The sequence below is a fragment of the Alosa sapidissima genome, chromosome 24, assembly GCF_018492685.1.
Source record: "Alosa sapidissima isolate fAloSap1 chromosome 24, fAloSap1.pri, whole genome shotgun sequence".
Taxonomy (NCBI): Eukaryota; Metazoa; Chordata; class Actinopteri; order Clupeiformes; family Clupeidae; genus Alosa; species Alosa sapidissima.
Window position 1 is genome coordinate 25,492,519 of NC_055980.1, and position 23,560 is coordinate 25,516,078.

Consider the following 23,560-nt stretch of genomic DNA (forward strand, 5'->3'; position numbering starts at 1 on the left):
TCACGTTTGGGTATCACGTATACTACCCAAGGGATATTCCAGACATTATCAAAGCATAAAAAACACAACTGTGTTTTCTTTCATATGGCATTACTCACCAAATCAAACGGTCTCAGGAAGTGGAGAGGGCAGATCTGACACGGCTTTGAGTCAGCAGCTTCCACACTACCACATTGCTCAATAGGAGAATGTTCTCGTGGCGTGACGAGGCTAATGACATCAACAGTCTTGGCGCCGCGCCTTGTTGACTCTGCGTGAGCATGTTGCTCAATCGCAGCAAGCGAGTTGCACCAGAGACTTGGTGAGTGAGCGAGATTGTATGACTCCCACAAGGACTTTTACTTCAGTAAGCAATAAATAAAAATGTTAATAATAAATAAATAAAATATTATAATAAAATATCAGAAATAGTATAAATATTCTAAAATATTAGAATGCATTAAATAGTGTATAAATAAACATGTAAATAAATTAAGCACATTTTAAAAATTCTCTTGGTAGGGCTGAGGAATACTGGGGCAGGAAGAAGGGGCTGGCGGAGAGTGAAAAAGGGCTGTTTGAGCTGAAGAGGGGCAAAAGGGGCAATTCTTCATGAGAGACTCCTCTTGCCCTTAGATAGTGCAACTTTCAGCCATAGACCTTGACGGGGGCGTTTGATCAACAGACAAGCCCCCAGCAAGAGCCGTCCTCTCGGGCTAGTGTCAAATTCTTCTGTAAAGCCCCATTCAGACCGCAAGCGATAAAGTTCAAATAATTTCACCTTTTGAGACGACAAGCGACGAGTGAATTGTGGCATGTGTGAATGGGGCTTTAGGGCATGATCTTCTCCTCCAGGTCAAGGGGCGACTCTCATGAGCCAGCTGGGATTGCATATCTTCCTTCTTCTCTGAAACTGACATGCACTTCAAAAATAGCAGCCTGCAGTATTCTGTTAAATGTTATTCTGGGAGGGCACCAATTGGGAAAAACAAAAATGAAATCTCCAAAATATTGATATTCTTCTTTCCAAAACGTTTTGCTTCTGGAACACCATTCCTCTGCGTAAACAGTATAAAAAATAAAATGGAGGTCTAAGTGTTAACCGAGTCCTCAAATGACCATTCTCCACTGCAGCAGCAACAGCAACATCAGTTTAGAGCCTGAGTCTTAACTCCAGCTGTGTTGCAGCAGTGGTGAGATTGCACCCCGGGGGGGCGACTTCAGCTACTGGTGTGTGCGATGTTGCGGAGGCTGCGGAATGCGTCCTGGGAGAAGCTGCGCAGGTGGGCCAGGATGACGTGGGTGGCCACCTGCACCTCGTAGTCACTGGTCAGCCGAGAAGACAGGCCAGAGACGTCGGTCTGGGCTTCCACGGACGAGACGTGGGACAGCACCTGAATCTACATCAAACACACACAAAAACACAAAAAATAAATATAACATTACATACTGTACTGCATATATACTGGTCATACATACATACATACATACATACATACATAACATAACATAACATAACATTACATACTGTACTGCATATATACTGGTCATACATACATACATACATACATACATATATTACATGCATATACATACATACATGCACATACATACATACATGCATACAGACATACAAGTTTGGGACTACGGGAATATGTTATCTATATAGTAAAATTATACAATATACAGTATGTATCAGCCAATTCAGACAAATGCGTTGGCCAAATACCTTTACTAATACTGTACACATTTCTACAGCTACATATTTACATAGAGCTAAGGGCTCTAGATGCCATCTTTGTAGGAACGGACACGACTCTCACCTTCTGCACCTGAGCCTGCAGGTCGTTGATGTCGGCCCGGAGGTCAGCGACGGTCTGCGAGGAGGCCACACGCCCCGACACCACCTGCAGTAGCCCACTGTACATGCGCAGGCCCTCCGCCATGTGGTTCAGGCTCATCTCCTGCAGGGGGCAGCAAAGAGAAGAACACATCAGCCAGGGTCTAGAAGTCACTGATATACTAGTAGCAGGGTTGTGCACAATTCCAGAATTGAATTGAAACTGGCTCTTAAATTCCAATTCAATTCTTGAATTTCACTTGCATTTCGATTAAGGTAGCAAACAGGAAGGGGAATTGCTATTTGAATTTTGCACAACCCTGACTAGTAAGGCTACTCACTATTATGTACTGTACTATACCATACTATACTATAATAATTATTAATTACGTAAAAAAGAAAGATACTAAAATAGAAATGTGAAAAAGAAAGAAAAAAAGAAAGACCAGAAACACAAAGGAACACATTTCTGTCTTCAATGGAGTCTACATGTACCTAATTAAGCGGACTTGCAAACACAGTGGTTCACACATATGACCTACCAAAGTGAAGTCTGCAGCAAGGGCCTTGAGTTTGGGTGCAGAGGGGATCTCCAGTAGGTTGACCATATACTCCAGATTCATGGAATCTCCAGAGGGATCAAGGGTCAAGCCCTGTAATGGGTGGGGACAAAAGCATTGCCATGGTTACAGAGTCAAGCGGGAAAAAACGTACAATGCTAGTATATTCCAAAGGACTCACATAATTCATATGGAGTCATGGAATTCCTCTTTTGATTATCTAAAGGTTATCTTTCTTCATAATTTGGTCACAGTACACACACACACCTCTCTGGATCAGATAAGGCCTGGAGTAAATCATGGGCCCGCCACTGGCCTCACTAAACCAAATCTGGAAAGCCTTTAATGAGTTCTGCTCTAGGAAAGGCTCTGGCTATGCCCCCTTGCAACCCCAAATCATTATGGGCCTCGTTTCAGTGCTTTAAGGAAAAGACACACATTCCTGCGTTTGCAAGCGTGTCGAGGCCTGCCTTGCGCATAAACAAAAACAGGAGTTGTTCAAAGGCTCAAAAATCAAGCCAGCGCTTGGGGATGGAAAACAAAATATTAAGTAGGCAAACTGAAAACATTCAGCCTACAAGAAATTAACTGACAAATTATTAGGAGTTTTTTTTACGCATTTACGCTTTTTTTCGGAGTGATCAGAGTTTTAGAAATGGCAAACGTTTGCAACACTTTTAAAAATGCATTTGATGTAAGATTAGTCAGATCACTTTAATGCAAAGGCCAATGACGTGACTGTGAGAAAGACGCCGCTTACCTGAGTAGAGACGCAAGATTCGTGAACCACTGGAATGTCGCTCAGAACCTTCCGCACCAAACTCTTCGCTCCTTCCATGACGCGTGATAACTCCGAGTCGCTCATCAGACCTTGTCCGACGGGAGCTGCGCGAGTGACGCATACCAAAGCCAGCTGCAGAGTGAACACTGCGGGGAGCACCAGAATGTTAGACAACAGGCTTCCAATGTGCAAACTGAGGCAAACATCCTAGAATTGGCGCGGTGCAGACTAGCAGTCCAGATGAGGATAACAGTGTATTAAGGGTTTCCGTGTCTCCTCCCACAGAAGTTTCTGGAGAACATTCTGCATAGCGGCGCACCACATTCATTACACCGTAACCCAATACTACCGCATATCTGCATTGTTACAACATTGCGCCCATTGCATATAGGCCTACACTCAATTTAGTTAAAAAGCAACATGCACTAATAAATGAGACTGAAAAGACCTATGTACGTATGTACAAATGGCTAAAAGGTTTAGGCTACAGTTTCATAGTCAGAGAGAAACATAAGGCTCCAACTTACAGATAAAGTGTTTCATTATTTCGGTCTTGAAGTTTGGGGTGAATGAATTGTCTTGTCTTTTTCGATTTAAATGACTGAATGACTGATGAGGCAGGTGAACTATCCTTATAGTCTTACGTGGGAAATTCCATTGATTGCATGGGCCTTATCATAATGACTAAGAGTAGGCTACTATTTCCTGGACACACACCCCCTCACACACATGCCCACACGTTTTATATCATTATCATTATTGCACACACAATCAATGCAAACCACAAATCTGCACATTGGTCTGTTAAAAACGTCAATCACATAGTGTAAACTTGTCCAATCATAGAGTTTGAAATCTAGGAGCCTACTAGGCTACCTGAAATAAAGTGTGGGAAAAGTGCCAAGACCAATGTGGACTGTGTAGGCTAACTGTGTAGGCTAATGACTAAAGTTTAAGTTTTTCTTTGTTTGGATCAACACATGAGATGGTTTGGATCTTTGGATTTCAGATGGTGAGGGATTTTGCTCTTTAAGAGACAGCTTTCAGCAATTATGTGACATGTTTAGATTTTGCATTTAAGCGATACAAAAACCCTGTAATAACAGATGCAAGGCACATTGAATTAGGCTCTCCCTGTGTGTGAAATGCGCTAAATAAACTTGCCTTGCCTAACCAGACTTTAAAAATTAACCATTTGTCTACAGTAAAAATATGTAGCCTAAATGTGTATGAGGGTATTTCAAAGATTCTATGTAGACTAAAACCGATGGAGTAATTCAGATGTTCCCAGGCTATGACACAGCCAAGGTATAATTGTGAAGAAACGGACTCTTGAAAAGACGCAATCTGTTGCGGTGTTAGGGAAAGTTCTGGGAAGTGCGCTTGCGCCTATGGTTTGCTTGGGTGCAGCCTGGGTTTATCAGCGTGAAGTCTAAATCTATAGAACTCCAGAAGTAGGCTAAATGCGCTATAATCTGTTATCAAAATAGTAAAAACCTCTGAAAAAAATAACCAGGGTTGAAAGACCCGGTAATGATATCAATTTAGCGGTCACCAGTATTTTTTTAATCCTATAGCCTATTGTCTTTTCGCCAGCAGCAGAATGCGTCATCGTCCATTGCTGTTGCTTAACACAAGGCTACGCACTCAGTGATTTTTGAGTGACAGACCACAGATCTACTTTTCTGCGTCCCATCATGATTCACAAAATAATGGCCTCATTAAAAGAATGCACGAATGCATGAAGTATCTGCCCGCTGTTAGCTAACCCTGGAAACTGGACATGAAATAATTAGGTTTAGACAAAACAATGCAGGTTACACCCGATTCCCGGTAGCGAAAATATGAAAGAAGAAAACAGCTTGGGGATTTTTTTTTTTAACTTAAGGCGGTCGGGCAGGTATGAAACTATGATGTATACACCTTTATAGGCCTACAAGGGATGGAAATTCAGACGCCAGCCAAATGATGCGAAACTATGAATGTGGCTGCAGTTAACAGACACAAAATACTAAATACGTTCACCATTTTCTTGTCAATGGGTGGTCACATTTTACATTTAAAACGTTAAATTTCACCCCTGCTTGCTAGGTCTACTCAAACTAGCCTCCTTAGCAATACTATTAGCGTACATAAATTAGGTTTCTGGTGAACTGTTGCTTGCGGCAAGGTCATATTTTCACATGCAATTTGCAAATTAGGTTTCTAACAAACAGTTACGGTTAACTTTGTGCAATGTTGCAGCACATTTGCAGCAATATGCACGTTTCATTTACAAATTCACATCTACATGTAAAAATCAACATGCAAGTTGCAAATAGGATTTTTTTATTTGTGGATATCAAAACACGCATGCAAATCAAGAAATATTTGTGGATCACCCCTTCTAGGCTACAAGATTGGAAAGTCTGTGTGCAGGGAATTCGGCCTTTCACCAAAGAATGTCTCAAAAATACTTAACTGCGGAAACTGGAAAGCGAGGAATGCGTGTGCTGGTGATCCACAAATGCAGAATCACATTTCATAAAGGCAATTTTCAGTTTTACAAATGCCATATTATTTACAAATACACCTCTATATTTGTAAAAAAAAAAATATATATATTTGTGGATGTCAAAACACGCATTCAAATCATGAAATACTTGTGGATCACTCTCTGCACATTTACAAATATTATTGAGACAAAATTAATTCCAACAAATAAGTTCAAATATTGCCAGAAGAAGTTTGGCAATGTTGGCCGCTAGAGGTAGCCTGGGTTTTCCCATGCTGCCTTACGCGCGCGATTGTGGTTTGGCGTGAGACAGGCTACAAGCAGGCTGCTAGAGGCAAACTTCCAGCAAAATTCTGGCAACAATGAAGTGCCTACGCCAGTGTTTTGCCACCACACACTTAGCCAATAATTTCAGTGAACTTCTGGTAAAAAAAGTTCACTCAAAGTTTTGGCTAATAAGTGTGTGGTGGCATTCCTTCACCCAGGAAGTGGGAGCTGAATATCAGTGCCCTGACCAAAAAGGCACAGCAGAGGATGTACTTCCTGCGACAGGTGAAGAAATACAACTTGCATGGTTACATATCTCTTCCACTTTGATGTAACTTATGGTTGTCTGTCTCGTCCTAACATGTTGTACAGTGCATGCAGAAAGTATTCACAGCACTTCACTTCTTGTTTTAAACGGATTGTTCCATGTTGGTGGAATGAGTTGCCCAGTGTTCTCCATTTCTTTCATAGTTTTGGGTCTTTCAAGAGGGATCCAAAGGCATATCTGTTCAACATGCACTCAGTTTATTAAGGGTGTCTTATGCATTATGGTTTATCATAGTATTTTTTTTTTCATTAGGCTATTGATTGAATTGACATTGTTCTCGATCTTTGCTATCCTCATGAATGTCTTACAAGCTTTAATTGTTCACTGTTAAATTTAACTATTGTATCGTTGTTATTTGTATGTCGCTTTGGACAAAAGTGTCTGCCAAATCCCATAACCATATTAATGAACCAACTAACATTATGGCAACACTGCTTGGCCACCATGGTTTGGATTGACCACTGTACTGTACAGGTTAAACAGACTATTTAGGAAGTATAGATGCTGTTATCATTTGTGTTGGCCATGAGGCTCTTCAGTCTAAAGTTAAAAAAATATCGATATGCGTTTACATGCACTTCAGAATCCTGGCTATAAGGCATATCCCGGTTATCTTATGTGTTTACAGAGTCTGGGATGAGGTGTACACATGTAATATCCCGGTTTCTTTCAGAGTACTCCAGCTAGCATAATCGGATTTCTCAAAAGCAGAACAAGGACTCATCTGGGGTTTTGAAATCAGGATATGATGCTCACATGCGCAAAACCAGGATACTTCAAAATCCCCAGGACACTGAAGTTGTGAAATAATTGTTTGGCAGTTTTATAAACAAAAAGCAGTCTACTTTTGTCTACACACACAAAAAAAGACAAGCTGCAAAGCATTTTATAGAAAAAAAAAACTGTTTTAATAACACAACTGATAAGCTTCCCCTTGAGAATCCATCACAAACAGTTTACACATTGCCAATATCAACCTGGTGTCCAGACCATCTGTTCTACGGTAAATATGCTCCATAAGGAAGAAACTCCATACGTATAACACTTCTTTATCATTTGATCTTGGCCATCCTGCCTTAAGAACACAGTGGACAATTGTACTAACATGTCTGGAATTCCTTTAGTGTTTCTTAAGCAATCAGGTTTCAAGAGCACATTTGTTTTTTTTCAATTCGTTTTTCACTCACAGGTTAGCCAGGAGCTTGTTGAGTAAATGACATATATGGTAAAGGTGAATATGACTTATAGTTAATTATTATTGATGCAGGCCTTCTCAGACACCTGTACATGCCAGGGCCAAATAGTCAAAGTATTAAGCATTAAACCAAACAAGTTTCAGCCTCTGCCAAGCGCAAGGTGAAGACATTGCGTGTCGGTCAGCTAGAGATTTTAATCATATTTGGCTGTTGATGAGGACACATCTAGCAGCAGAAAGAGGCCAAAAATGAGGATGAGAGACTACTTGGACTTTAAATTAGAGAGGTGGCAATCTGTTTGGGAGCCCTCTCAGGAGGGAAAAAAACAAAACCATACAAAGAATGATTAAAAAAAAAAAAAAAAAAAAAAAAAAGAGAGAAAAGACTATATAGAGGCGCAAAACATGGAGGTGGTGGGTTTGGGGGGGGGGACTGGGCGGCCATGTTGTTGCTCTTGTTGTGAAGGATTATGGGAAGCCGTCGTCATCATCCTCTGCCATCTCTTTGGCAAACTCCAGATCCTGCTGCTCCCGCTCCCTACGCTCCTGCACAAACCAAAACATCACATGCTATTTACACACACACACACACACCTCTCTCTCCGCTCCTGCACAAACCAAAACATCAAATGTTATTCTCACACGTGCACACACACACACACACACCTCTCTCCGCTCCTGCACAAACCAAAACATCAAATATTATTTACACACACACACACACACACACACACACACACACACACACACACACACCTCTCTCCGCTCCTGCACAAACCAAAACATCAAATGTTATTTACACACACACACACACACACACACACACACCTCTCTCCGCTCCTGCACAAACCAAAACATCAAATGTTATTTACACACACCTCTCTCTCCGCTCCTGCACAAACCAAAACATCAAATGTTATTTACACACACACACACGCGCACACACACACACACACGCACACGCACACACACGGCTCTCTCCGCTCCTGCACAAACCAAAACATCAAATGTTATTTACACACACACGTGCACACACACACACACACACCCCTCTCTCTCCGCTCCTGCACAAACCAAAACATCAAATGTTATTTACACACACACACACGCGCGCGCACGCACACACACACGCACGCGCACACACACGCACACACACACACACCGCTCTTGCACAAACCAAAACCTCAAATGTTATTTACACACACACCTCTCTCCGCTCCTGACCAAACCAAAACATCAAATGTTATTTACACACACACACACACACACACACACACACCGCTCTTGCACAAACCAAAACCTCAAATGTTATTTACACACACACACACACACACACACACACACACACACACCTCTCTCCGCTCCTGACCAAACCAAAACATCAAATGTTATTTACACACACACGCGCACACAGTTGATGAATCCAACATTTACTGTATGGGTGAACATATTCCATCTGAATCTACTCTACAAAATACATATCATGCATCCTGTCATCATACGTCTGGGTAGGTTTATGATGGAGCCCATTTAAGGCAAGCAGACAGCATGTTTATTTTAATGTATAGCATATAATATAATGTATAGAATAGAATACAATGTATAGAATACATTTTATTGTCACTATACGTAGTATAGTATATAAGTAGCGGAAAAAAAAGGAGGGGGGGGGGGTAAGATGCACAGTTCTGAGACGCTATATACAAAATATGGTTTTATATACAGTGTGATAATATTCAGTGTGGGTTATTGCATATTATTATTAGAATGTCGCCCAGCAGTGGTGATTATATTCAATGAGGATATTAGCCAATGAGAGTAAAGTGATTCCCAAAAGCATGGCAACAGACAACCGTACCTCTGCCGACTCCAGGTCCTTGTTGTAGGCTTTTGGCGGGAACCTCATGGCCTGTGAGCAAAAGGACACGTTTCACCAGTCGGTCATCCAAACAGTCACCATTTATTTGCAATGACCAAATTCACCCACACAGAGTCAACATCTTAAAGGCTTTATTTCATAGTCCTGTAGTTTTCCAGACCTGCGCAAGCACTCTGGTATTACCTAATCCATACGTACACAAGGCATACCTGACCTTGATGTGTCACTAGGAGTAAGACTATCCATAGCAGGGGAGAGACACACACCAGTCCGCTATTGGTGAGAAATGTTACATAAAATTATATTTGTAGCTTTTGGTGTAGCATGGCTACCGCCCAGAGGGGGGGGGGGGGGTTCACAAAACCTAGATAAGGGATTAAACTGGGATTTTTTGGTTATCCTGGATGAATTTAGCCTTGACCTGTTTTCACAAAAGAGATGGCACATAAGGAAGGGATTTATTCTCTACCTAGCCTGGTCCCGACCAGGCTAACAGGCAGGCTTAGTTCATTCTAATGTTAATAATGTTGTCTTATGCCCACCAAGTTTCGTGTACCCCGGTCTTACAGTGTCACGGGAATCCTTGACGGAAATTTGGACATGCGAAAAAAAAAAAAAAAAAAAAAAAAGACTAAACCTATATGACCGCCGCTTCGCTGCGCGGTGGTCATAATAACAGGTAGATAAACTCTATTTCTCTGAGGTGGATAAACTGCGTTTACTTTGGTCCTCCACTACATCCCTGCTCTTTGGAGAGAACGCGCACACACGCGCACAAGAACGCACACACATCCTGAATTACTTACACCTGGCTTGACATAGTCACTCCTACTCATCCTGGTGAAATGAGTTGAGCTAGGATGACCAGACAATGCTATGTCAAACCTCGCTTAATCACTTATCTTGGATGTCTTAATTCTGGCTTTGTAAATACCCCTCAGGTCATTGGTGAGAAACGTTACATACAATTATATTTGGAGCTATTGGTGAGAAACATTGCATAAAATTATATTTGGAGCTATTGGTGAGAAACATTACATAAAATTATATTTGGAGCTATTAATGTAGCGGCCTTTCTTCATTTCTTCACAATTTCGTCCAGCACCCAATTCTTTGGATGTGCGTGCTTTATTGCTATTTTTACTGAGACGCACCTTGACAGACATGTTGTGGATGTGCGTACTTTATTGCTATTTTTACTGAGACACGCACCTTGACAGACATGTTGTGGATGTCCAGGCAGAAGGAGATCCGCTGGTGGAAGGCGAGTTGCGGCTCCCGCGTGCCGTAGATGTCCATGGTCTCCTTGGACTGCACGTAGCCCTTCTCGTGGTTGATGTTGGCCTCGATCACGCCATCTCGGATGGCCTGGGGAAAGGGGTATTTAAGTTAACAAGCTAGTCAGCTTCGGTCGTCAGATATTTTTTATTTTTGTAATACATTTATATTTTGGTCATGAATGCATGTGCCATGTATACAAAGATGATTTTATAAACATCAATGCATATCCCATCATAATACATATTCAAGTTAAGGATGCAACAAGCACGAAAATAAACACAAAAAAAAAAAAAAACCTGCACAAATGTGTGCAGTCTTACAGACTCTTTAATTGTGCCCCAACCACTGGTCAAATTGATTATTAATGGCATTTAAAAACAGAAGTTCGGGAGGAGCATGATCGAATTTGCCACGCCTCCTTCTTCATATGCCAGGTAATTTAATCGCAGTCTACCTGCCGAAGCAGCAGCATCGGCTTAACTTTGCTCGCAACCCAGCACCTCCCCTCACCCCTCCAGTCTTCCTTAGTTAAGGATGAAGGCGTGTAGGACCGGATGCTGCAGGACTCCTGCCTACGCAGTTGACTCTTGCACGATCCCACAAAACACTTCAGGACCCTGGTCAGAGACCTCGCCAAACACGTTTTTCTATTGCATGTCTTGATGCAAATGCAAATTTTGTGTTGTGAACTAGTGAACTGTCGGTTACCTTTGCCACAATGAACTCGGCGTCCTCGGGGCTGTCCAGCTGCAGCTTCTGGGCAATGTCGGCTAGAGAGATGCGCGAGTAGGACAGGCTGATCATACGCACACCTGCAGGCAAAACACAAAAAAAGGGGGGGGGAAACAGTCATGTCCCACAATCCCTTGATCCATCTGCTGTTAGATAGTCTTTATCAGTCCTAGGAGGACATTTGTTCTCTGCATTTTATCCATGCGGGGGTAGCGTACAAACATTCGGAGCAGTGACCTCACCAGGAGCAAACACACACCCAGCGATGTGGGCAGCCTTTAAGGCCTATTCACACCAAGAACGATAACTATAACTATAACCAGAATGATAAAAATTAAAATTCGATGGGTTCTGATTAGCTTTTAGCTTTTTATCATTCTGAAAAACGCTCTGAAAGTGATCCTCAACGATATCGTTCTTCATGTCGTTATCGTTATAGTTTATGTGTGAACTTTTTCATTCATATTAACGAGAACGATATTTACTTATAGTTATCGTTCTTGGTGTGAATGGGCCTTTGATCCGGCGCCCGGATTGCTCAAGGGCAAGGGTTCATTCATGGATGTGGATGTGGCAGAACGCTTACCGGTTTTAATGACGTTGTGTCGTAGGCGGATGATGAGGGTGTAGGTGCCATCAGTCTGGAACTTTTCCCCAAACTGGTCCAGGGCTTGATTGAACTTGGCCAGATTCCCTGTTCTCACGGCTGAGGAGGGGACACGGGGGGAATAAAAGAACAAAAGGCAGGAATTAGTTTTGCTTTTGGAGGTTGCATCAAAGACCAAAACCATATTAATACCATATTAAAGCTGCAGTTGGCAAGTCAGACAGATTGAGGGGACTTAGCCAAAATGTTTAATGTTTACAACTCTCATGCCCCTCCCCCACTACCACCGAGCAGGGCTCGAAATTAACTTTTTTTCTCAGTGTCCCGCAGCTGTCCCGAATTCTACTTGGCACTGTCCCGGACTTAAACACCAGTGTCCCAAATTCAAGTTCTTGTTTTTTCCCATTCTACATAATAAACAGCATAATAATCAGTAACTTGCATCACTTAATTAACTCGTTCTGGTCCACCATGTCAGTTCTGAACAATTTATTAAACACCATTTCATTAATCATCTGCTGTTTCACACAACACTCATTTTCAGAGATTGCGCTTTTGGCTCTTTTTTGAGGTTGCACTAGACATTCATTGTCCATCGTTTTGACGGACAGGGTTGTAAAACATTCCGTCAATAATCTATTTTCACGTGTCTTTAATTTCAATGTCAGTTTGGTGTGATGTCATGGCCACAGATCTCAGTGAAAACAATAAGTAGCCTAGCGTGGGAAATTACCACAAAGCTGTCAGATAGGCTAGCCTACTCTCCTGCCACGCTCTCACCCTCAAATGCGTTCCCAATTAAATGAATTAGCAAAACGTAGTTAGAATATGTATCTCGATGTAACAAGCTGTTTTGACATTGTAAACGTTCTCTAAGAAGAGTGTAAAGCAGTTTGCAGTAGCCAGTTAACCACAACGTCGTCTATTGCTGGAAAAAATAGCGAGCGGCCTATTTTAATAATTTGATAAACTAATAAATGCTCGGCGGGCCGGATTAAAGTGCATGGCGGGCCGCAGTTTGGACACCCCTTAGAACTGCCACAGCGAAATGTCAAATGCTAACTTAAATAACTGTTTTCATTGTTATAGGCTACCTTGCAACACTATCGTTTTGTCAAATCGCAGTTGCAGTAGGCTATTTAGCTCAGCATGATATTGGTGACGTTTGTCTGTCAATGACAGAAAACACGTACCGTTTTAGTCAGAGAGGACTGTCATCTCGTTTTTTTTTTAGAACACCAGTGTAACCTTAGGCCTACACCATCAGTCAAAAATGTTCAATGTCATGAAAACAAATGCCATTTACCTGCCTGCTAGTTAGGTAAGTTAACCTCTATATCGGAAAGTGACCCATTAGGCCTACCGCCCTTGCCCTATTTTTGTGTCGGCCTATAAGTCACAATATTCATTTAACCAATACGGCAGATTCCTAAGGAAACGCAAGCACCCAGCCCATTTGGGTATCTTACTATATTTGTACCAAAAATAACATTGTAGCCTACGGTGATTTGAAGAGCAGTAGCCTAAACAGTGTTGTAAGGCTGCGTGTACAAAACCGCTTCTTTACAGATCAGCTGGCTAACGCTGATTTTGCCAGCTGCCCGTCACGCCAGGTCAAATTTTGTATAGGCCAGATTCTGTATTTTATTCAGACAAGAAAGATACGTTTAGATTCCCATGTGAACAGTTTAGGGAAAAAGTACCTATTTTGAAATTTGCTTTGCCATTTTTTCTACTGTCCCAGAGTTGTCCCAGACATCATTCTATTGTGTCCCGGAAGCATTTTTTATGGTCCCCGGGACGTCGGGACATCGTTAATTTCGAGCCCTGCCACCGAGCACCCTCTCATCTCTTTTTGTGCTCGTCAGTGCGCACCAGACTGCACCAGACTGTGATTGACAGTCAGATCACAGACCAGAATTGGTGTCATTGGACTGGAAGAACCGGGAGCTGTGGATTTTTGCAAAACAAATAACAGGCTCTAGGTGGAGGTAGAAGTGCGGGTTTTTTTTTCTAAAACCAGCTGATTTATGTTGTTCTGTCGGATAGTCAGCATAGTGTCGGTTTCAGTGAAAATGATTAAAAAAAATCTTGCCAACTGCATCTTTAACTGCTCCCATGTATTAGCTTCATAGCTGAAGACATTTTTCGATGTATAAACCGCAGTTAATAGTTGGGTAATTACAGTACTTCATCAAATCTAATATCACAGCAGAGGAGTTGCCAGGCCTCTGTAACACTATGGCTGCCGAGGCGGAAGCTCTGCAGAGCCCATGAGACCGGAGTGTCTGTGTGTCTGTGTGTGATGATTTGAAATGACTGTTTGATGCTCAAGGTTCCTCGTATCCACACTGAGTTTGGAAAGTCGGCCTTTTGTTATGGTGCCCCTACTTCCTGGAATAATCTCCAATGCAACATAAAAATGAACTCTACTTTCCTATAATTAATTCAGACATGTAATCACAAACCTTCCTATGTCAAATTGTACTTGTTTTATGTAAATGTTATTTTATTATGAATATATTCTGTATTTTTGTTTTTCCCTTCTTTTATAATGTTATGTAGGTTACCTTATTATTTGTTATATTTTGTTTTCCACAATTATTATACTATATCTCTTGTTATTCCATTGTTACTGTGTAATCTTGGCTTCACTGAAAATGAGGACTACCCTCAATGAATGAATGTTTACCCTGAGTGAGCAGGAAGTAAGGCATGAGGGACCTCTTCAGAGAGGGCTGGCGGAACTGCAGACGGTCCGGGATCTCTCCCAGCAGAAGCTCCACCACAATCAACAACTTATGCACCTGAGAGAGAGAGAGAGAGAGAGAGAGAGAGAGATGAGAACAAGCTTCAGCCAGGAAGCAAATTATGCATCCGAGAAAGACACACACATACACACAGAGAATAGACATCAGGAGTGCAGCCTCACGACATGTGTGAAATTCCCACAGATACTATAATTAGTTAGCAGGTTTGTTGCCTGAATTGCCTGTTATTCACGTTGTGTGAAGACCTGTGTGCATGCCTGATACCAAAATGTGTTAAGACAGAGAAATACAAATGTTAAGTCATGTGTATTATTGGTAAACTGTAATATGCAGGTTTAAACGGTTAGCATATTGCTAAACAGCAATTATCAGCCATATGGGTAACTGAATCACAATTGTTACTGTTTTTGTCAGTAGCAAGAGTGCATGTATCCTGTCTTACTAAAAGTATTTTCAAATAAAATATAATTTTACATGCATCAAAATAAACTACAAAATACAGTAACCACACCATGTATCAAAAATAAAATACTGTCTTTTTTTATTCTGAAAATACTAAAAATACTCTTTAAAGCGTAACTTTAAACTTTAGTGTAAACTACCTAGGGTCTATTTACAGTAGTTAACGACTTCAAACTTTTGATTTAGAGCAAAACAACGTTAATTGGTGGCGTTTTTGAGCAAGATCGTTGGACAGACAGCGATGGAGATGTAGATTGAGAGAGCAGGAACTCACGGTCTGCTTGAAGCCCACGGCAGTGTGCTGGGGGGCCTTCCTCAGGGCGTTCGTCAGCGTCCTCCTGGCCTCAGAGTACTCCAGCTGAATGGCCTTAATGCGCCCTAAAGAAAAGAAGAAAGGAGAGATAGAGAGAGAGAGAGAGAGAGAGAGAGAGAGAGAAAGACAGAGAGAGAGAGAGAGAGAGAGAGACAGAGAGAGAGAGAGTTAGAGATGTTACAGTGCCATTTGCTCTGCTTTTTACCATAACTTTGGATATAAATACAGAAAAGCCTAGAATTGCTGCATTGCAGTGGTATGTCTATGCCTGGCCATGAGTTTGTGGTTTGTGGTACACTTGTGTGGCGAAGCATGTTAGATTATAGAGTTAAAAGGAATCTAACCAACTTTAACTCCAAGAGAAATTTCATACCAAATTTGATGAACTCGGGACATTCTAGAGATATCGTATTCACAAGACGGTATTCACATAGAGTACATATGGTCACAGTGACCTTGACCTTTGACCTCCAAAATCAAGTCCGCTCATCTTAATGTCCAAGGCAGAGGCAGCCGTTCCTCGCTCACCTGTGTAGTAGAGGTAACGAGCCCACTCGTTCCTCGCTCACCTGTGTAGCAGAGGTAACGCGCCCACTCGTTCCTCGCTCACCTGTGTAGTAGAGGTAACGAGCCCACTCGTTCCTAGCTCACCTGTGTAGCAGAGGTAACGCGCCCACTCGTTCCTCGCTCACCTGTGTAGTAGAGGTAACGTGCCCACTCGTTGTTGTTGGCCAGCTCCGGAAAGACAGACTTGGACACGAGCTTCTCGGCCTGGTCGTACAGGTTGTACTGCAGGTAGTTCCTCAGCAGCAGGTTCAGCAAGGTGGCCTGGCCATCAGCGTCATGGCGCAGGGTCGCCGTCCGCAGGCGAGTGTGCAGGAAACTGAGAGAGAGGGAGAGAGAGAAGAGATAGAGAGAGGACAGGATTCATGAAAAAGTCCAATGTCCATGAATGATGACACAATCAATAATAAGACATAACAAGAAAAAGGAGGAAAATGTAACTTTTCATAAATAGATAGATAGATATAGGGCACCTATGTGGTGTGGTCCAACGATGCCCACACCACATACTAGAACGATAATGTCATGAGGAACTATATTGATGGGGATCACTTTTATTTCAGTGTTTTTTTCAGAATGATAAAAAAAAAAATAAAAAAAAAAAAAAAAAAAAACTTATAGCCAATGAAAATCGAAATTTGAATCAAAAATTGTTGCATCATAGTGCAGAACTCTCGGTTTGCGAACATTCTAATCACATATGTGTGACCATTCTCTTCAACAGGCCTTAAGCAGTGGTGATCTGGAGGAAGGCGGGGGCAGGAAGGAGTGGATACCTGCGTACAACGTCCAGCTGGTTTAGGAACTCGTAGACACGGGAGTGGTAGTAGTAACACTTGGCGGCCACCAGGTCCAGAGCTCGGCGGTTCTGGGAGCCGATCTTCTGCAGCAGGTCGTCAGACACCTTCTGAGCCTGCAAGGGTGGCGCATGGGAATAACAAAGAGAGAAAGGAAGGAGGAGAAGAAAGGAAGGAGAAGAAGAAAGGAAGGAGAAGAAGAAAGAAAGGAGAAGAAGAAAGAAAGGAGAAGAGAAGAAGAAAGAAAGGAGAAGAAGAAAGGAAGGAGAAGAAGAAAAGTATTAGGACAGAGTTTTTAAATAAAAGGTAAGCCATAGGCAAACAGCCATACCCAGTCCTAGCTCAACTTTGCCACATATACCGAAAACTAGGATTCCCCAAAAAACACCGTATGGCTGTTAAAGCCAAGTGGCTAAAGTGTCTACAGCAAGCGGCATGCTCCTTATGCACATTTACTGCATGTTGAAGACGTGTGTCATTGACGCGTGGTCCCCTATGTTGGGAGGCACACGACACCCCCGCATGCCGCATTGGTGGCTCAATTCTTGTGACGCGTCGCGTGCGTGGGATACAGATGCGGGACTATATTTGGGCCCTAACAGGGGGAGAGATCTTCTGAAGAGGGACATTTTAATCTCCGGGTGAAAAGGCACAACAGCAGTGGGGTATAGACTTGTCAACTACAAGATTTCTCTTTTTTTTATGGATTCCTTTGGAAAAAGTGAACCAAGTACCCTGAATTTGCCTAATCAATTCTATTCTCAAAGTCTGTGTCTGGTTTAGACGTTTTTAGGTCAGTCAAATTGTTTGGGTGGGACGGACAGATGAGCAACAGTGAAGCAGTCACCCAGGTCACCCGAGTGTGCTTGAGTAGATTCTGTTAGAACACAATGGCTGCCTCTGAAGAAATGAGACGTTTACATTGCATTATCGTGTGTTATACAAGACATTGACCGAGCAATATCTTTGAAAGATTAACTATGGGGCAGCTGTGGCTTACTGGTTAGCGCTTCAGACTTGTAACCGGAGGGTTGCCGGTTCGAACCCCGACCAGTAGGCACGGCTCAAGTGCCCTTGAGCAAGGCACCTAACCCCTCACTGCTCCCCGAGCGCCGCTGTTGTTGCAGGCAGCTCACTGCGCCAGGATTAGTGTGTGCTTCACCTCACTGTGTGTTCACTGTGTGCTGAGTGTTTTACTAATTCATGGATTGGGATAAATGCAGAGACCAAATTTCCCTCACGGGATCAAAAGAGTATATATATTTATACTAACTAAAAACAGCGATAAAGCATTTGATATCCTCAAATTTTGTGGCCAGGGTATATCCGGGCTTACTTCCAGGTTAGGTTGAAACACAAATCCATATGGCGCAAGAATTTGAGTCTGGCAACGCTTAGTAAAATATGATGGCTAAATGCTGTTTTAAAAGAAAAGTGCCAGTCCTTCTTCATTTAAGTGAATGAGAATTGTTTATGCTAAGGTTAGGAAAATGTTTGATGTTGCCAAAGACTTGATAATGATAAAGCTAGTTAGCTGTTATGTTTTATGATCATGACAACTGCTAAGTGCTAAGATTGCCATCTTCCCCTAAAATAAATTCTCTGGCAGGGCTTGCCTCTGGGTAGCGCTTGTTGTTGGTGAGGTAGACCACCAGGAGCAACTGCAGATAGGCCTCGACCTCGGGCAGCAGAGGAGTCGCCGCAGCTTTCCCTGTGCGAGGCCTGAACTGCACGTCGCCCTCCATGTCCATGGGCTGAGAGAAGAGAGAGGAAAAGGAGATCAATGAGCGGATCAAAACAAACCCAACAACAAATCAATTCATCTATTTATCCCCAATACTCTAGTCCAGTCAGCCTAGGGCTAGTACTGATGACCATCCCAAGGGCCATCCTCCTGAGACCCATGCGGTGTTGGCATAGGCCTACCTCTTCCAAGAAGCCCAGAAGGAAGTCCTTGCCGGCAGCGTTGGAGGTGAAGAAGCCGGTGACAGCCTTGTGGAGGACATTGGGGTTGAGGCGTCGACTGGTGGAGGGCAGAGCGCGCAGGGCCCGCAGCACGAAGCGTGGCTCCTTCCCCGACACAGCCTTCTCAATCTGCTTCACATGCTCCTTGATGTCTGGTACGGGTTAAACAGGGCATGTGTACACTTACCACAGGGATGCATTTACACAGGATAATTAAATGTTTAAGTAAATAATAAAATGCAGTGAAAGCCAATTAAACCTCAGAACTGCATGCAAAATGCACTGTTTTTGTATTAGGCAAATCATTTACAATATTTCAATACCCCATGTTGTTGGTTTTCAGTGCATGGTTTAAGCCTAATCCTAGCCTAAAATCTCCATTGAAATTCTCAATTAGTCCAGCAGTACGGGAAACTAACTGTGTGTGTTTAGAATTGTAATTACTGCCACTCACAAAGTCATTCATTGGTCTCTATACAGAGTCAAATGATGCTCTTGTTCCACAATGATGTACTTATGCTAATCCCATGCAGTAATATTTCTATAAATAATGCATGTTTAGAAGGCCGGGTGGAGGATGACAACACAGATTTGAATAACTGTTAACGTTGCGAGTTTAAAGCATGGAATATTTAACGTTAACGGACATGAAACGTTGCTAAGAACAAACTCAACAGAAAGTACTCCAATGTAGCAGTAGTTCCACTAAAAAATATGTATGCTAACGTTAACCGTAACAACAAGTACTTACACATCATTACTATAGCGTGACGTTACATTAGCAAGTAGACTGACTCAGGTAATTACTGAATCCCTGTCACATAACAAATTAAAACAAATCTGGGTATTTAAACTCACAAAACAGAAATTCCTATTACAATGAAGACACGAACACAGAAAACATCAACAATGATTAACGGACATTATTATGACAGATTACTAGTACTAGCTCGCTAAGTGTTAGCTACATTGCTAACATTAGCAATTTCTACAACCTAGGGTCGGAATAGCACTTTTCTGTTCTGTGGGTAGTCTAGCCAATGTCAGGGTGCTGTTAGCTATTAGCGAACGTTAACTTGCTAGCTACCTAGCGAATAGCATGCTAAACACCGTACATTTACAGTTGAAGGATTATGAACGCCACACACAGAAACACAACGTTCATTACTTAGACAACATTAACCAGTTGTGACTAAATAAGTTACCCTCTAACGTAAGGCTGTCGATTTCCTTTGGAGGCTTTGCCGAGCCGGCGGCGTCCTCCTCGGGCATCTCAACATCCTGAGGTTCGGGGCCTGTCTCCTTCTGCTTGTCAGCTTTTGAATCTTTGGGCTTTTCACGTCTCTTAGCTGTTTGTTCCTTCATCTTTTCTCTACAAGTAGAAAACACTATTTAGCACAGAGCAAAATCGCAAAAAGATGTAAACAACAATCAAGGAGCCACTGATAATCGAGTCAATGAACAACAACACTCACTTCAGTTTATCTCAGCAGAATGACTGGCAACTATTGCGGCGCGCAAAGAACTCTGGGAAACAGACATAACTAGTTAAGAAACACAACAACAGGAAAACTCAAAGATATCAGAAAATATCGTTCTGGGACATGTTTGTGTGCATTGGACATATTGTTGTTTTTGTTTATTTAAATTCGATATTGGAAATGTTCAACATTCGAATTGACCCTTCAAGTAGCCTAATTTTGAATGTGTAGGCCTAATATGAAATTAGTGTCTCATGAGTTGCAAACAGGGACTGACAAGGATGGTTATGAACTGGCAAAACCTTGGGCTACATTAAAGAGTTTTCAACTCAAAAGAGAATACTGTGTAGGCACATTATGGACAATATCAAAAATTACTTTTGTTACTTTTGTTACTTTGTTAAATGCCATTGTTATCCTTTATATGTAGGCTGGCAAGGGGAAGTTAAGTGGATTTCAAGGGTCTGGCTTGCACTGACAGGAGGGTCTCCCAGAACATACTGGTAGGCCTACCAAAATTATTATTGTTGGGAGGCCCATATTATCATCGTAGGGCCTCAAATGTCTGGCAGGACCTCTGAGAGTCACTTATGCCTATAGTGACACTCTGGTGTTGTGGATTTCAAAATGAGTTTCCAAGGCCACATGAAGGCCCTCAAAGTCATTGGAACTATAGAAAAAAACAGTTAAATTCTGAATATATGGAATAAAAAGAAGACCTTTTAGGCCCTTTATAGGCTATGCACCTGACACTTCTGTTATGGGTGACTACAGGAAAACATTTGCACCTGGCAACCAGAGAGGGGCTCTCTCTGCAAGGGATTCCTTTTCCCCAAACCTTTAGAGTCAAGTGCCATAACTCACCCAAACACAGAGAGAGTGAGAGAGAGAGAGAGACCGCCTCTTTCTTGAGTGTCTGAATGACACCGTGTAGTTCATTTTTGTCAGTGCCCTATCTGCCATTTCAGCATCAACAGCAATCAACCTCTGTACCTTATCTTCAGGGACCACCGCTGCGCATCTCAGGATGAAACCGGATCCTGAGCCGATGAGAGGTGGTGGGTGGCAAGGTTTTGTTAGATTGAATGTGTCACCCTATCCACGGCGACTTGTGTCTTGTTACCAGGTGATGGTATCACTAACGCTTGAGTAACATAGCAGTGAGGGTGATGAGTGTGTGTGTGTGTGTCTGTAGGGTGTGTGTGTGGGGGGGGGTTTTGATGGCGCAGGGTTATTTGGCCTTGCTGACATCTGGATGAACACGAGCTCAGTGAAAAGAACAAGAGCTCTGTCACAAAGCAGACAACCTGTACGTGTATCAACAACATCAAACAGTCGTCATGCACTCTTACCTGTCAGAAAAATTCTCACAAACGTTTTGTAATCAGATATGTACACGCTGTGTGGGGGCATTCCTGAATTGGAAGTGCAATTCCTGGAGTCTACGATACGAGTCAGCCGCAGGATGTTATGCTGTGGCTCTCTCATCTGAACCCAGCCTCTGACTGCATCATGCACAAAGAGCTTGATTGCTGTGCCAAATCACAGGCGATGCACAGGGTAGTTAGCTGATTGAGCCGGCAGAGTGAGACTAAATCAGCCACTGCTCTAATCAAGAGGCTGCAGGCTAATCTCTATTTCAGGAGACACCTTCCCATTTGGCATGCTGGTGTACAATCTGTGTAGTTGACAAAGATGCCTGCTGAGCCTTGTGAAAAGACACTGATTGTAGCAACCAGGAATAGAAGACAATGGTTATCTGTCATGTTTTCCGATGACAGTCATCTGAGTTGACCAGGTAGATCCGGCATTATTTGTTCTTTGTTAGACCCCCCCCCCCCCCCCCCCTCTCATTATGGCATATAAATATGCTGTGCATATGAATGTTATTGGTCCTAACAAACAATATTGGCTGAAGGGCATAAAGAGAGAAATTCAAATATGCATGAAATTGCAAAGAGCAATCACTGCAATATCCCAGGACCTTGATAGCATTAGGAATTTGATTAGCATTCTGATTTGTTTAGTGAAGACTCACAAGACTCAGTATTTCATTAAAGATCAGCAGTAAACACTCAATCATTCAGGCAATAATGGCAAACATAATTGGTCATTCTTGCATTTTGCATCATCTTTATTATTTTAGTGGAATTGAGAAGATACAGTTTCATTTAAATGTATAGCTCAATTTCAATATAAAGTTTGTCAACCTCATGTTGAACCGTGACTAATGTCTTTGCCAGTTTTTCATACAGAGATGATATGATATGGCTGTGTGTTGGTCTACTGCGTGCACCAGGAGTATTGTATTGTACCACATTTCACATGAATGAGTGACACTCAGATCACCTCGCCACGCCTGATGCTATCAAGCACAACACTTTGTCAGCTTGTCATTTGATAAAAGAGCAAACTCAGGCCCACCTCGGGTCAGATTTCAAACACAATATTTACTTACCTGCCCTGGGCCGAGGCTAGGTCTCCACGGGGAGTCATGTGCCCGGTGCTGGAGGGGAGAGTTAGCCTACCGCTGTGGCAGTGTTGCAGGCACCTATTGATGAACAAGCTAGCAACAGGACCAGCCCAGCAGTGCTGCAAACCTGGTAACGCTGCTGAGACCTTGCATTCTCCAAGGGAGGATCTGGGGAAGACAAAGGTGTATAGCACTGCCAACCTGGCAACTCTGGAATGACCTTGCCTTCTCAAAAAACAGCTGATATACTGTAAACCTGGATAGCCCGGGGGTCACATTCACCAAGGGAATAACATTTATGCCGCTGCAAACCATCCGACCATTATGTGGTTTTGCATTTGCCATTTGCAAGACCAAAACATTTTAATGGTTTCAAAACCACAGGTTTGCATGAAACCATGTTTAAATGACATGTGGCTGTGGTTGAGCATTCCTACATACTGAGCATGGGCATAGTCCCATTTTACTGGGCCCCAGTAAATACGGTTAGGTTTATTATCATTAGATTGGACTGCACCCCAGTAGTGTTGGGTCTAGTGACACATCTGATACTGAGGAGAGGACTGGGGATGAAGGCAGCAGACAGACCTTGGGCTTTGTGGAGGAATCCAGTAAAAAATGCTCTCATTTCCTGATCTCATCTCAGTCACAGAGACATATTTGGGTTGCAATGGACTGTAGTGAGAAAGAGCATCACGGATATTAAGTGAAATATAGTAATAAGAATATAGTGAAATCACAAAATGAAAAATATATATAAAAAATATATATTCAATAAAAGCCAAACTGTA

At 42.4% G+C, this 23,560-nt stretch overlaps 2 protein-coding genes across 18 annotated transcripts; both read right to left on the bottom strand.

Annotated features, from left to right (window-relative positions):
* Positions 1-397: 397 nt before the first annotated feature.
* csf3b (colony stimulating factor 3 (granulocyte) b) lies at positions 398-3,417 on the bottom strand. Of its 2 annotated transcripts, XM_042083177.1 has the most exons (4): positions 3,140-3,417; positions 2,362-2,472; positions 1,803-1,943; positions 398-1,379 (listed from the first exon to the last, which is right to left on the bottom strand). In XM_042083177.1, exons 1-4 carry the CDS (start codon positions 3,242-3,244, stop codon positions 1,200-1,202), a joined length of 537 nt encoding a protein of 178 aa, XP_041939111.1. In that variant the 5' UTR covers positions 3,245-3,417; the 3' UTR covers positions 398-1,199. The 2 variants fall into 2 exon arrangements, with proteins under 2 accessions (XP_041939111.1, XP_041939112.1); XM_042083178.1 differs by lacking the exon at positions 2,362-2,472.
* Positions 3,418-7,133: 3,716 nt separating this feature from the next.
* On the bottom strand, positions 7,134-20,395 carry psmd3 (proteasome 26S subunit, non-ATPase 3). Of its 16 annotated transcripts, XM_042083093.1 has the most exons (16): positions 20,291-20,395; positions 20,021-20,187; positions 18,777-18,967; positions 18,467-18,604; positions 16,830-16,966; positions 16,182-16,372; positions 15,451-15,554; positions 14,636-14,750; positions 11,923-12,042; positions 11,313-11,416; positions 10,536-10,691; positions 9,303-9,353; positions 8,797-8,808; positions 8,644-8,725; positions 8,483-8,494; positions 8,175-8,322 (listed from the first exon to the last, which is right to left on the bottom strand). In XM_042083093.1, exons 2-14 carry the CDS (start codon positions 20,178-20,180, stop codon positions 8,681-8,683), a joined length of 1,524 nt encoding a protein of 507 aa, XP_041939027.1. In that variant the 5' UTR covers positions 20,181-20,187; positions 20,291-20,395; the 3' UTR covers positions 8,175-8,322; positions 8,483-8,494; positions 8,644-8,680. The 16 variants fall into 16 exon arrangements, 7 of the variants coding, with proteins under 7 accessions (XP_041939025.1, XP_041939027.1, XP_041939032.1 ...); XR_006027139.1 differs by lacking the exon at positions 8,483-8,494 and having other exon boundaries at positions 7,907-8,200; positions 8,595-8,725; XR_006027137.1 differs by lacking the exon at positions 8,483-8,494 and having other exon boundaries at positions 8,175-8,272; positions 8,595-8,725.
* Between the last annotated feature and the right edge of the window lie 3,165 nt (positions 20,396-23,560).

What these genes read in the sequence shown, in the direction of transcription:
- csf3b (XM_042083177.1), bottom strand. Translation starts at nt 3,244, where the DNA reads ATGAGCGACTCGGAGTTATCACGCGTCATGGAAGGAGCGAAGAGTTTG. An exon ending in TTGCTGCAGACTTCACTTTG is followed by an intron (nt 1,944 to 2,361) that starts GTAGGTCATATG and finishes TGCCCCCTGCAG; the next exon opens with GAGATGAGCCTGAACCACAT. An exon ending in TGCAGGCTCAGGTGCAGAAG is followed by an intron (nt 1,380 to 1,802) that starts GTGAGAGTCGTG and finishes TGTTTGATGTAG; the next exon opens with ATTCAGGTGCTGTCCCACGT.
- psmd3 (XM_042083091.1), bottom strand. Translation starts at nt 20,180, where the DNA reads ATGAAGGAACAAACAGCTAAGAGACGTGAAAAGCCCAAAGATTCAAAA. An exon ending in CCGTGGGCTTCAAGCAGACC is followed by an intron (nt 14,751 to 15,450) that starts GTGAGTTCCTGC and finishes TCTCTCTCTCAG; the next exon opens with GTGCATAAGTTGTTGATTGT. An exon ending in CCGAGTTCATTGTGGCAAAG is followed by an intron (nt 10,692 to 11,312) that starts GTAACCGACAGT and finishes CCCTTTCCCCAG; the next exon opens with GCCATCCGAGATGGCGTGAT.